We start from the raw sequence: 14,407 nt of genomic DNA, 5'->3' as shown, positions 1-14,407 counted from the left end.
CTTCTTCGTCTTCTCCTTATCCTTTTTCCTCTTCATCTTCTTTGTCTTTTTCTTCTTCCTCGTCTTCTTCATCTCCTTTTCCTTACGTGTCTTCTTTTCCTCTTGCTTCACTTCTTCCTCTTGTTCATCTTCTTATTCTTATTTTTCTTCATCCACATCTTCTTTGTCTTCTTCATCTTCTTCTTAGTTTTCCTCTTCTTCTTCGTCTTCGTCTTCCTCGAACTGGCGAGGTCAAACTCTTGGTTCGATTGCGCTTCGGAGTGTCAACAATCTACGGTCGACCAACGGACACTCCTGTGACGTAATTCACAAATAATATTTCTTCCTGTTCCTTCGTTATGATTTATACGAACTCTGTATTCAATATAAAACATTTTATTTCATAGAAATACACTGTATATAATCACGTCAATAGACGCCATATTTGGAGATTGAAAACCATTGGGTCATTGAGGCTTTCGACCGGTTTCAGAATCTATCGACGAGCGCATTAGAAACATAAGAATGAAAGAGACTGCAAGAGACCATAAGGTTCTATGTCAATTACCACCTATCATTTCCATCCATAAAGTTGTCTAACCTTCTCTGAAAACAACCAATAGATTCTATTCCATTCGTTAACCACTCAATTGGTAAACTAGGTCTTGCCTAGTTCCTTCTCAAATCTAAATAAGTCAATTTTAAATCCATTACTGCGAGTTCTGACCTGTTGTCTTAATATGATGACCTTGTCTGCATCACTTATGTGTGTGCGGAGGTCGATGAGTACCCCCCAGTCCTTGGACACTCGAATAAGGTCACATGGGGTCATACGAGGTCACATCGTACTCTACGTTATAAGCAGACTTCTTCAACCTGTGTCTAAGGGAAACATTTCTCCCACACATATTCGTCGAATTAAGATTAGATTTTACCGGATCGACAACGTAGTGTTGAGAGAGAGAGAAAGAGAAACTTACAATGAAGAAGAAAAAAATAAATAAAAATAAGATAAAAAAAATATTCATTGACATAGCTTATGGTCATGGAAGAAGAAATTTCACTTGAATCGAAAGACAGTAAAACTGTATCTTGATCAACTGTGAACATCACTGTTGGCTCGTCACTCAAGTCTGACTACTTATCAAGTATCACCGTTTATGTTGGCTGCCCGTCGGGTGATTTTATTCATCTTGTTGGCACAACCCCTCCTCAGTAGTGACGGGGCAAAAGAAAAAATCCACAGCTCCGTCACAAGTCAAGACTAGAATTGTCCCGTCAATAGTAAGCCCAAGACGTAATCTAGCTGAGCTGCAGAAATGTGTAAAAGTGATTCAGAAAAAAATAGTAGATGAAATCTAAATACATGAAATGTACCAACGCCCAGGGAAGCAAAGCCTATGAAATGACGTCACGTCGTCTTCACCAGGACCAAAATGACAGAATGTCGGTGGGCTCTGTGACGTCATGTCGACTCGAATTATTCGTTTATTTATTATCTCGTAAGACCCAAACCTTAGAGTTCTGTTTGGAAAAACTCCTCCCAGATCCTCTTTAGCTTTGACTTCTTGTAGGAAACCCTTAGGGTTATAGAGAGCAGGATGCCTAGTCCCATCACTCCTTCCCGTTTTAGCAGCCTTACAACCCGAGTGGGGAAACTCAGTGGCAGTATTCTTTCTCCCCCCCCTACCACAGAGGACAGAGGCGAGAATTCAAGTACATACTCAAAGAAGTGGTACAGGACAGTATTAAGAGAGGAAGGGACAGCATAACGTAGGGACAGTCGCAGTACAATAAAATAACATAATTTCTAAATGGGTTTCATTTGGCGAATCTGTTGTGACTATAGGGAACCGTGGCAACGGTCTGTTTTAGAGATCCGAAGAGCGCCACCACCGTCCCTTTACCGGAGGATGTTGCTTCCCATGGCGACAGAACCAATATCGTAGAGTCTGGCGTGGAGTAGTTCAGACAGCTGCACGGCGTCATATGTGTGTGTGTGTGTGTGTGTGTGTGTGTGTGTGTGTATTTACCTAGTTGTATCTTGCGGGAGGAGAGCTATGCTCGTAGTGACCCGCTGTTGTATCTTTCCGCATCCAGTTTATTCTTAAAGTCATGTATAGTTTTAGCACTCACTGTTTCCTCTTTCAGTTTGTTACAAATATATATTACTCTGTGTGTGTGTGTGTGTCCGTGTCCGTGTCTGTAAAGCGCTGTATGTATAAAAATGTGTACAAATTCTTATGCAAAATAGATAAATAAAAAAGAGATAAATATGTAACAACCACCTTTGAGGAAACCTTTCATGAACTGGGCAACACTAGTTGAAGAAAGACACACCGTACCAACAACTTGGTTATTTTACAGACGAAAAGAATAATAATAATGCCGATTATCTTCATTTATTCATCAATTTTTGTCGTCCTTACACACCCGACGACGCGTCTTGGCCACCTCGGTGGCTGGCAGGATCTGTGAACGCGCTCTCGTCTTTTCGGGCGCCCTCCAGGAGGAAGAGGAGGAGGAGGAGGAGGAGGAAGAGGAGGAGGAGGAGACCTGCTCTTGTCGTGGCTCGCCTCACCTTTGGTATTTGGACCGCCAAGACCTTGCCCACAGTCAGAGTTGACTCGACAGCCTCAGGGACTTGACAGCCGACTGGCTCAGGGCAGTAAGGGACGGGGTAAGATGATGTTGAGGGAGCTAGGGGGGGGGAGTCACGGGTTGGGGGGGGGTTCTAGGGAGACTGGAACATGGGGAGGATGCTGTCAACACCCGCCACCCCCCTCCCCCCAGAAAGGAGATACAGGTGGTTGGGGGGGGGGGAAATGGTGCAGGTATGTGTGACATAGAGGCGAGTTCGTTGTGGTCTGGGGAGCGAGTTTGTTGGATGGGCTTCTTGGGAGGTGATTAGGATGTCAGACAGACTGGCTCCTTAGATTAATGAAGGAGATTGTAACAGGAGAAGTGTTTGTGTATCATTCTTCGTGGCATTAAGTAGTGGACTGTTGGCCGACTCGAGGACAAAAATGGAAGGGAGTTGTTGAAATGAGAATATTTGTAAACTTGATTTTTTTTCTTCATTTTTCTCTTTACTCTGTCAGTGTGTCATAAACCCGTGTAATGGTTTATTGTATTCGTTATTTCATTCTTGTACTGAGTTTATTTAATAGTGAACTGACACATTGAATTAACGCTCCTTTGTATATTGGAAAGGCGGGGGAGCACCTTTATGTATTATGACGTCTATTCCACTTTGGCGCCTTTAATCACACGTCCACTCACGGCGCGTAGTTCATGATGTCCTTCGGTAATTCAGCGCCAATGATTGGGTGCAAGTGAGTAATTGCACCATATTTCCTCGAAATGATAGGAGCACGCACAGCCAGACGATGAGGACCTGCTATCTGCTACACTACCCAGACACTCTCCAGATGCTGTGTCTAGCAGTTCGCTCTCGAGTCACACTTGTCCATTATCCCCCAAACCCTCCTTGAGACGAATGGAATCGCCAAGGGTCGGTAGTGCACAAGTCTGCATCGGGAGGAAGTTTCGGGACATCTCTAGGCCGCCCGTCCACCGACTGGTACTTAATGCCTCCCCCCCCCCTCTCTCTCTCTCTGTCTCCCATAGCCATAACTTAGCAGGCACTCTTTTCCCATTGTTTGTATGTATGTGTGTATGTATGTATATATATATATATATATATATGTTGAGACATTGTGACAAGTTGAAAAAGGTGGAAAAAAGAGAGTCACGGGTCTCGTTCCGAGTTTATTCCTGACCGGTTTCGCTTGTAGCTTCCTCTGAAGAATCTACAAGCGAAACCGGTCAGAAATAAACTCGTAACAAGACCCGCAAATCTCTTTTCCACCTTTTTCAACTTGTCACAATGTCTCAACATATATAAATATATATATATATGTACATACATATATATGCAAAGAAATCTCAAAACACACGTGATGAACTATTTTTGCAGAAACCACCGGGGAAAAAAAAAAACAGAGCCAAACATTTTCGTCTATTAAGATATTTTCAAAGGTACGTCTTAATAGACGAAAACGTTCTGTTCTGTTTTTTTTTTCAATTTCCCGGTGGTTTCTGCATATATATATATATATATATATATATATATATATATATATATATATATATATATATATATATATGAAGTGGGTGGGAAAAGAAAAGACTTGAGTCATAATCAGAGATATTTTCCTGACTAGTTTCGCTACTTTTGAAAAAGCCTTTAGCGAAACTAGTCAAGAATAAAACTCGGATTAAGACTCCAGTCTTTCCTCTTCCCTCCCACTTCACACACACACATATATATATATATATATATTGTGTTGGTATCGCATCCTCCTAGACGCGGGCTCGAGTCCCGCACTTCTCTCCGACTCCTGGCAAGAACTCTCACTCGCCTTGGCTGTTCGATCACATTAAGCAAAAGTGACGGCTTCGGCCGCAGTTTCTGGTGTATGTCTCTCCACTCAGGTCATAGCTTACATTTTATTATCGGTGCTATTATTGTTGAATTAATTATTAGCGTTGCTGTTATTGTTACTCCAATTATTCCTGTTATTTTTGTCGTTATTATTATTGTATTATTTTCACTTTTAGTATTAACAACGGTAATGATATCGGTTATTTTTTATTAAGAATCATTACTATTATTATCATTTCTACTATTTTATATTTTTTCATTGTTTTTGCTATTGTTGTCGATATACTATCACCATTACTGTTATTATTATCATTAATATTATTGTTATTGTTGATGTTTTGTTATCATTGTTAATATTATAACAAGTTGGATGGCCTCAACCCAATTGTTCACATTATTCATTTATTTCTCTCTCTTCTAGACTCTCACATTATTCATTTATTTCTCTCTCTTCTAGACTCTCACATTATTCATTTATTTCTCTCTTCTACGAGTAGACTCTCACATTATTCATTTATTTCTCTCTTCTAGACTCTCACATTATTCATTTATTTCTCTCTTCTACGAGTAGACTCTCACATTATTCATTTATTTCTCTTTCTTGTACGAGTAGACTCACATTATTCATTTATTTCTCTCTTCTACGAGTAGTCTCTCACATTATTCATTCATTTCCTTCTCTCTCTTCTACGAGTAGACTCTTACATTATTCATTTATTTCTCTCTCTCTTCTACGAGTAGACTCTCACATTATTCATTCATTTCCCCCTCTCTCTTCTAGGCTCAGGTGCTCTGGGCTTGGCCCATTTCGACAAATGCAGCCACGAGGAGTGTCTGAGCGGCGTCCACATCTGCAGCCACGACAACGGAGTCCTCAACCTTCTAACGCGCGTCAACGAACTCTCCATGGCGTACACAGAGGGCCGCCTCGAACTCTGCGTCGTCGGCGGGTTTCAAGACTCGAGAGCCATCAGCGAGAAGATCACACTTTCCCTCCTAAGTAAGTGAGACCCCCGGGGGTCCTGCAGTGGTCTACTGTAGTCTGTTCCTCCCCTTCTCCTCTCCTTCTTCCCTTACAGCGATGATGACCTAGAGGCGTTTGATTGTTATGATTCAACGGCTTGACTCTTTTGTCCTGCCGAAGAAGAAGCATCGAAGTGAAGAGGTCGATTTCGTTCCATACTGTTGTTTAAATTGCGTGATTCACCACTGTCTTGGACCACGTGTTAGACTCGTGATTGACAGCTATTACCCTCCCGAATGAGAGCTCTGAGGTCATATATGCCCGATCTATGGATAATGTTCTGACCTTACACTCACACATAACTCCTTGCTCGCGAGAGTTGGAGTCCCGGCTCGCAGTGCAGCGATGCTAAAATAATTTCAGCACAACTTCCGCTTCCTCCAGCACAACTCCCTCTTCCTCCAGCACCACCACCACGACTTCCTCTTCCTCCAACACCACCACCACGACTTCCTCTTCCTCCAGCACCACCAGCACGACTTCCTCTTCCTCCAGCACCACCACCACGACTTCCTCTTCCTCCAGCACCACCACCACGACTTCCTCTTCCTCCAGCACCACCACCACGACTTCCTCTTCCTCCAGCACCACCACCACGACTTCCTCTTCCTCCAGCACCACCGCGACTTCCTCTTCCTCCAGCACCACCACCACGACTTCCCCTTCCTCCAACTCTACTTCCAGCCCCACCCTATCAGCACCAGCACCACCACGTCTTCCTCTTCCTCCAGCACTACCACCACGACTTCTCCTTCCTCCAACTCCACTTCCAGCCCCACCCTATGGAACTGGAAGGCCCCTCCAGCACCACCGCGACTTCCTCTTCCTCCAGCACCACCACCACGACTTCTCCTTCCTCCAACTCCACTTCCAGCCCCACCCTATGGAACTGGAAGGCCCCGTTACCCTTCGTGGCACCCGACCCTCCTTTCCAGTCGCGTTTCCAGGCCCCCTCGCCTGCAGCACCAGCACCACCACATCTTCCTCTTCCTCCAGCACCACCACCACGACTTCCCCTTCCTCCAACTCCACTTCCAGCCCCACCCTATGGAACTGGAAGGCCCCGTTACCCTTCGTGGCACCCGACCCGCTTTTCCTCGCCTGCAGCACCAGCACCACCACATCTTCCTCTTCCTCCAGCACCACCACCACGACTTCCCCTTCCTCCAACTCCACTTCCAGCCCCACCCTATGGAACTGGAAGGCCCCGTTACCCTTCGTGGCACCCGACCCTCCTTTCCAGTCGCGTTTCCAGACCCCCTCGCCTCCAGCACAACTTCCTCTTCCTCCAGCACCACCACCACGACTTCCCCTTCCTCCAACTCCACTTCCAGCCCCACCCTATGGAACTGGAAGGCCCCGTTACCCTTCGTGGCACCCGACCCTCCTTTCCAGTCGCGTTTCCAGACCCCCCTCGCCGCGTGGCCTCCTCCACGTCCCGGATTCTTTTCTCCATCCACTCCCGATAGGCGAGCCCCGACCTTGGCAGCGTGCCTGGAAACGTCCGGCCGTCTAATGAGATCCAAGAACCGTAATTACATGCTATTGATGGCAGATTGCAATTTATGGGCCCAGAATATTAGATAAGTTGCATTGTGCAACGAAGGCTTGCACGGATTCCTGCAGGTAATTTGAATAATCTACATAATAATAGAAGTTGTCGACCAAGCGGGTTGGAAACGCGACTATTAAACCCTCACAAACCTGTGGTATACTTTACATAATTTGTTCTGGCGGGCACTGGGACAGCGCCCACGAAACTAAGGAACCCCTTAAATCCGTTAACTTACTTTATAGGCATTATTCTGGCTAGTGGTTGGCGATTTTGCTTAAGTATGGAGAGCCCCCACCCTTTTTTTTTATCGATCGAGCCACCGATTTCTACCCTAATGACTCTACACCCACCTCCAGTCCAGCTTAACTCCATCACACGTCGTTAGCCAGAATAAATTTGATCAAGAATCCTTGGGCTGTGGAGTTAAAAACTGATCACGACTGTAACGTACCAAGCGATTTTATTCATCCGGGAGGCTGTACCCAAGCTGAAGAGCCTTGTGCAAAGACGCTGAACAGTGATTGCCACGAACCTCAACCTGGCGACATTGGAACTTCGCACTCGCATCGCCCGGGTTTGAGTCCAGAATGCTTAAGATGACTGTCACTTGCCCTGACTGTTCAAACACAAAGGGTGTCTTTGTCAGAGCTAATTGCTTCCTGGCACGAGTTTATGCGCCGATGTTGCTTCACCCAAGGTCGACGAACTGGTCTAGAATGGTGTCCAGATCATTAAGTCCTTCAGTGATACAGAGTACTTGTCACTTTCCTTTGGCCACTGCCAAGTTGTTGTTGTTGTTGTTGTAGTTGCTCCCTAAACTGTCTGTCCGAGCAGTCCCGTCTCCCCAAGGAATGCCACGTCCGAAACAGGGTTTTCCCACAAATCCTTTATGGAGTGTATGTTGTGTTGTTTGCGTGTGTGATTGTGTATAATGCAGTCTTCCATTATGTGTTGAATAGTATGGGGTGAAGTGTTACATCCTGGGCATTTGTCCACAATGCGGTCATCCAATCTCTTCTGGTAGCTTAGAAGGGCTGGGTGGTGGCCGCATCGCAGTATGGTCAGGTGGACTTTGTCCTTTCGTGGGAGAGAGGATTCAGAGGGATGGATATCAGGGAGTCTGGCATGCAACAATGTGTTGTCTTTTAGTGTGTTAATGGAGCACACTGCAAAGTTGTTCTCTTCAGCTGTTCTTGAATCTTGTCCATACCAGGAGTCGTCTTTTGTTCCAGCTGGCACCAGATGGGTTTATTCAGCTGTGTTGCCTCCGTCAGTAGCAACAAAGGGACTAAGGTCGGTCTGTAGAGAAATTGGCTTCATTTCGCCATCACCAGGATAAGATTTCCTTCTCCAATTCCATTACTTTTTCCTCCTTTGTGGGGGTTACCTTCCGCTTGTCTCGCAATTACAAGGACAGCTTCCTGTTCTTTGGGTGAAAGGAGGCCACAGCTGGTTTTCTTACCACATCTAGACTACCACTGCTTGATGTTTAATCAACTTTTTCTTTACAGATTCTGTCTTTCTGGTTGTGGGTCTTTCTTCATTGGGAAGTCAAAACTGTATTCTTTATACATACATATATACATGTACAAATGGCTTTTCCCCCCTTACGAGGGAGGTAGCAAAAAAAAACAAAGGCATAAGAACATAAGAAATAAAGGAGACTGCAAAAGACCATAAGGCCTACACTAGGCAGCTCCGTATCCATCACCACCTGTCATCCCCATCCATAAAGTTGTCTAATCGTTTTTTAAAACAACTGATAGTTTCAGCGCTTACTACGTGGTTACTAAGTTTATTCCATTCATCGACCACCCTATTTGTAAACCAATTCTTGCCTATTTCCTTCTTAAATCTAAATTTGTCCATAGAAACCACTCCCACCCATTCCATCCCCTATATACTCCACTCACCTGCACTCTCTTTCCTCCCTCTTATCTTGGCACCTCCTGGATGATGGGTCATCCTTGCATCTTGTCCACTGCCCTGGGTCAGAAGCAGTGTCATCTACTTTATAATGACGTATATTGACAAATGCCCAGAACATTTTCAGGTGCAGAATATTTCCAAAAGATACAATATATGTAAATTCAGAAAACTTGCTTAAATCTTTACGTAATGATGTTTGATTTAGTGATTACTAATAACAAAACTGATTAAATGTTGTGTCAGGTTGCTTACTAACTTCATCAAGAAATATGAATATTAGCCATATTTACATACTATTTTTATGCATTGCATTTGATGACCATTCACATTTAAGCTGATCCACGTTCCCCAAGGTAGTAAAATTGTATATTCTTTTGCAGATGCGTTTCACAAATCACCTGCACAGATCCAGCTGGTTTTGCTGTGCACAGGGGAAATGAACACAACGATTCGTGGGAACATCTCATGGCCACTCGTCAAAGGAATAGGTAAGCCTAAGGTCCTAATGACAAGAAACGGGGTCAGTTCACTTCGGGAAGAAAATGAATGATGGGACATTGTGAAGAGGTGTGACTTTTAGTCAACTTGATATATATGTCAATAGTCATTCCATCTCATTTGACTGACTTAGCTTATATCCCGGTACTCATTCTGTCTTAGCACCCTCAGGGAGATTTTATGATGTTATAAGATTTAGTTTTCTTTCCGAAATTAACTAACCTGTTTTCAGATCTCAATGAAGATGTGAATAATTAGATGTAGACCAATCTTTGCGAATGTTAGTAGTAAACTGATAGTTCTGTGTATTCAAAAGAAAATGCACATGAACACACCCATTGCTAGTTGTACCGCAGTGACTAAAGATGGGTCACAATCTTCATATAAGGAGCAAGTACAAGTGTAGTACAGAGACCTAACCTTCAGAATATAAATATACCACGGATCATGGTCTTATCGCTAAACATTTCTTGCTTATTTCCCCCTCATGATCTCATGGAATGACAAAGAAATTTAACTTCACAGTTCTGCCCTGTGCAGATGAACTTGTAAATCTCTTCATGAACTGCACAAATCATGTATTACTATGTAAACAAATGTGTGTTTGTATGGGCAGATGAACTCCAAAATCTCTCCAGGAATTCACAAATCATTGCAGTACTATATAAACCTAATTTTCATATAATGGAAAGGAGATGCACTCATGGGCAGTGACAAATCCAATATCAAAATTTGGGGGAGGCTAACCTGAATTTTGTAAATATAGATGACACTTTTAAACTGATATTCTCTGTAGCATGAAACTGAAATATGTGTTCTCATTTGATTTAGTTTCTTTCAAAGTATTGGACAAAAATAAAGCTTAATCTTACATTTTTAAAACTTTACCCTCAATAATGTATTGAATATCCTTCCAATTATTCTCATTGAAGTGTTGTATTAAATACTGGGAAAAAAATTCTGCCATTGTATTACTGCTTTCTGCCATATGCCGGTGTATACAAGGTAGATTTCTTGACCTCTGCAATGAGGTAATAAAATGTTTTTTGGGTGGTGGGGGAGAGGAGGGTTTAAGTCCCCTCAAACAACCCCCCTAGGTCTGTCACTGCTCATGAGCCTTTGTCTTTTATTCTCCATTTATCATATCTAGTGTGGGTGTCGACATCTGCCTGTTTTTCTTTCTGTGAACATACATTTACAAATTAATCTGTTTGTTGTAATTGGACTTTCTTAAGATTACTCGTTATAATTTTTCTTGGCATGTGGCATGCAAATGGCTTATTATTCTAAATGCATAACGAAAAATAAGACTATACTAATTCATGCTAAAGCCATGATTTATTTATTTATGTATATACATTTTACCCCCCCTTTTTTTGATAGGTGTGAGCATGCAGACAGGCAAGATCTTCCCAGCTTCTTTCACAGACAAAGGGCCATACTTGGTTTTGCGGTCAACCAGAATCTTTACCGGAGCACAACAGGTGAGGAGACTGATGTAATGCAGTTACCTAATATAGTTCAGGAGATATACTCATGGGGCCTCATCTCTTTTCCCCCATTGATCAAACTTAGCTTTACATTCAATTGTTATGTTAGATTTGCTTGTGTCATCTTTTAGGATTTAGGTTATCCCAAGAGTTGATTCATACGTAAAACTGTTTCTTGATATCCTTCAAAAATGTATTTTCTAATTTGGTCCTGCAAGATGGACAGCCGAGAGAAACATCTCCCTGCTTATTGTTTTCAAAACCTGTCAGCCTCTTCGTCTCCACCTCTAGGGCGTCCAGTACTCAGTCTCTGGACTGGGCCCAAGATCTCACTTCCTTAAGTTTGACAACTATTAAATTTCTTCTTTACTTTTTTTACATAACAAGAGCTGACAACCTGTGACTGCTCCCCTACTCTTCCTCTAACCTGCTGGTGACATAGAAAAGGACCCACTCTGAAAAGAATGTATATAATTTTTCATTTTCATTGATGCTCCCTTCTACTACTGCAGTGTCTAAAAAAAAAGGGAGGTACAGTGATGGTGGACTTGCTAGTGAGGTTGTCTAATGTTTGTCTAAAAGAGGGTAAAGTGCCAGAGGACTGGAGGAATGCCTGTATAGTGCTGCTTTACAGGGGAAAGGGGGACAAATGTGAGCGTAGTAGTTTCAGAGGGATCAGTTTGTTGAGTGCAGTTGGGAAGGCTTATGGGAGGGTTTTGATGGAGAAGATTAGGAGAGGAACAGAGGGAGTAATTGGTAAGGAAAAGAGTGGATTTAAGGAAAGGAGGGGTTGCATGAATCAGATTTTTGTGGTAAGACAAATATGTGAGAAAGCTTTAGCAAAGGATAAGGATCTTTTTTGGACATTTATGGATTTGGAAAAGGCTAATGACAAGGTAGATAAAAAGGCACTGTGGGAAGTTTTGCAGATATATAGGGTAGGGGGAAAGCTGTTAAAAGCAGTCAAGAGTTTTTACGAGAGTAGTAGGGCCTGTGTAAGAATTAGAAATGGAGAGAGCAAGTGGTTTGAGGTGAAGGTGGGACTTTGCCAAAGATGTGTCATGTCGCCATAGCTGTTTAATGTTTACATGGGGTGGTGCAGGAGGTAAATGCAAGGGTAATGGGCAGGGGATTGGAAATGGATAGAGAAAATGGAGAAAATAAAAAATAAGTCGGTTGTTGTTTCCTGGTGACACTGCTTGTAGCAGGATCAGAGGAAAGATTAAGGAAGTTGCTGATGGAGTTTGGGAAGGTGTGCAAGAGGAGAAAATTGAAGGTAAATGTGGGTAAAAGCAAAGTGATGAGATGTTCAAGGAGAGAGGATGGCAGCAATTTGCAAGTGACTATTAAACGAGAGAGGCTGGAGGAAGTGGATTGCTTTGAATACTTGGGGGTGCATGTGGTGGGAAAGGGAGGAATGGAGATGGAAGTAAATTGTAGATTGAGAAAAGTAAGTAAATACCATGGGGGGATTAAAAAATGTAATGAGAAATAGACATTTGGGAAAGGATGCTAAAAGGAGATTGCACAAAGGTGTGATTGTGCTGACAGCACTGTATGGGATAAAAATATGGGACATAAAGGAAGAGTTTAAATGAGTTTGAGATGAAATATGGCAGGGGTTACTAGGCTGGATAGATTGAGAAACAAGCTGAGGAGGACAGCGGGGGTGGAAAAGGAGTTGGGAGATAAGGTTGATGAAAGAGTATTGTTATGGTTTGGACACATGAAAAGAATGAGTGAAGAAAAATTAGTAAAAGAAATGTGGAAGGCAGAGGAGGATGGAGTGAACAGGAGGGGGCAACTGAGGATGAGATGGATGAATGGGGTAAAAGGGGGATTGAGAAAGAGGAGAATGTCTGTTGAGGAAGAAGATAGGTGTGTGTAGAGAATGATTGTGTATGGATGATGATGTGATGCATTGAAGGGAGTGGGTAGGGAATGGGGAGGAGGTTAGGGAGTGGTTAGGTGTGAATGATATTTTGATGCAGCTCAAAGGGATTTCTCCCTGTCCTCTCTTGTTCTGCATGAAGGAATGGAGAGGGGTTATTGCCGATTAAATGAAGCAGCTTTGCTGTGGATGTGCTATATCTTGCTGCATTGATTCTGACCCAGGGCAATTTGTGAGATGCAGGGATGACCTGTCATCCAGGAGGAGCCAAGAAAACAGGGAGGGAGGGAGGGAGAGAGGAGTTGTTGCAGCATGGCTGAGGTAGCTGAGTGAAAAACGGGAACCAAGTTGCTCTTTATTGAGAGCTCAGCAGACAATCGTGAAAAAGCAAAGATTGACGTCATAGTATCAGTACTTGAACAAAAACAAAAGATGTCTATAAAGGATCCAAACATATGAACAACACCAACAGATGTTATAGAGCATCAAAACATGAGTATCAAACATACGAGAATCAAATGGTATGTAAGGAAACTACAGCACAAGTATACAATTCTTATACACCAACACAAAGTCTATTGTGAAATAAGAATAAAGCAATAATACAATAAATATCAATTTACCACAGGAGTGGTGAATGGGAGTGGAGTGGTTGAGGATGTAATGGGTAGGAGAGGAGTTGTGCCTTTTTTGACTTTGGCTACCTCCCTTGTAAGAGGGAAAAAGGCTACTTCTCTTGTAAGGGGGAAAAAAACCTTTGGTATATGTATGTACATATGTATTATTATTTTCTTTCTATCTTTTTTATTTCTCTATTTTAGATGGTGGACATTTACGATTGCGCCCTGGGTGTGTTACGAATAGGCCCCTTCAACTACGAACCTCATGCTGGTGTTGAGCTCTTGCTACAGCAGACTGATGACGTCATTCTACGGTGTTTATCAACTACACCAGAGGTGGAAAGCCCAACATGGGTCAAAATGGTGAGATGTGAATAGTTTTCGTTTAATTGACTCTTATTTAATTGAGTGTTTATTGGATATGGATGGGTTTGGTGATAGGGGTAAAATATACAAGTGCAAGATGGGTGTTTGGAGTTGGTGCATGAGCTAGTTGTTATTTGTGGATAACACTGTACTAATGGCTGATTCTGAGGAGAGGCTGAAGCTTTAGTGTTTGAGATGGTAAGTGAAAGGAGAAAGCTAAGAATAAATGTGGGCAAAAGTAAAGTGTGTGATGTGCAAGGAGTGATGAAGGTGGCAGGTTGAATATGAGCATGAGGGGCAAACTGGAGGATGTAGAGAATTTTAAGCATTTGTGGTTACTTGTGGCAGTGAATGGAGGAGTGGAGGTGAAATTGAATTGTAGCATAAAGGAGGCACTTTGTGTGAGGTTGATCAACTATATTTGTTACATACATACATACATATACCAAGGCTTTTTTCCCCCTTACCAGGGAGGTAGCCAAAAAGGACAAGGCACAAAAACATTCCCACCCATTCCATCCCCGAAAACACTCCACACCCCTCCACCCTCCCTCCCATCTTAGCACCTCCTAGATGACTATATTTGTTAAGATGCATTTATTACAATC

General features: G+C 42.9%; 1 protein-coding gene across 1 annotated transcript in view; it reads left to right on the top strand.

Moving 5' to 3' along the window:
* Ntan1 (N-terminal amidohydrolase 1) overlaps nucleotides 1-14,407 on the top strand; it is a 329,209-nt gene that overhangs the window by 311,528 nt on the left and 3,274 nt on the right. Inside the window, exons 3-6 of the mRNA XM_076172207.1 lie at nucleotides 5,208-5,426; nucleotides 9,315-9,422; nucleotides 10,816-10,916; nucleotides 13,635-13,796. Of these exons, the coding sequence (XP_076028322.1) occupies nucleotides 5,208-5,426; nucleotides 9,315-9,422; nucleotides 10,816-10,916; nucleotides 13,635-13,796 (590 nt within the window). The remainder of the gene's footprint in view (nucleotides 1-5,207; nucleotides 5,427-9,314; nucleotides 9,423-10,815; nucleotides 10,917-13,634; nucleotides 13,797-14,407) is intronic.

The sequence above is a fragment of the Oratosquilla oratoria genome, chromosome 32, assembly GCF_046742065.1.
Source record: "Oratosquilla oratoria isolate Oo_2021 chromosome 32, ASM4674206v1, whole genome shotgun sequence".
Taxonomy (NCBI): domain Eukaryota; kingdom Metazoa; phylum Arthropoda; class Malacostraca; order Stomatopoda; family Squillidae; genus Oratosquilla; species Oratosquilla oratoria.
The sequence above is the reverse complement of the archived record's forward strand: the minus strand, read 5'-3'. Positions and strand labels throughout refer to the sequence as shown.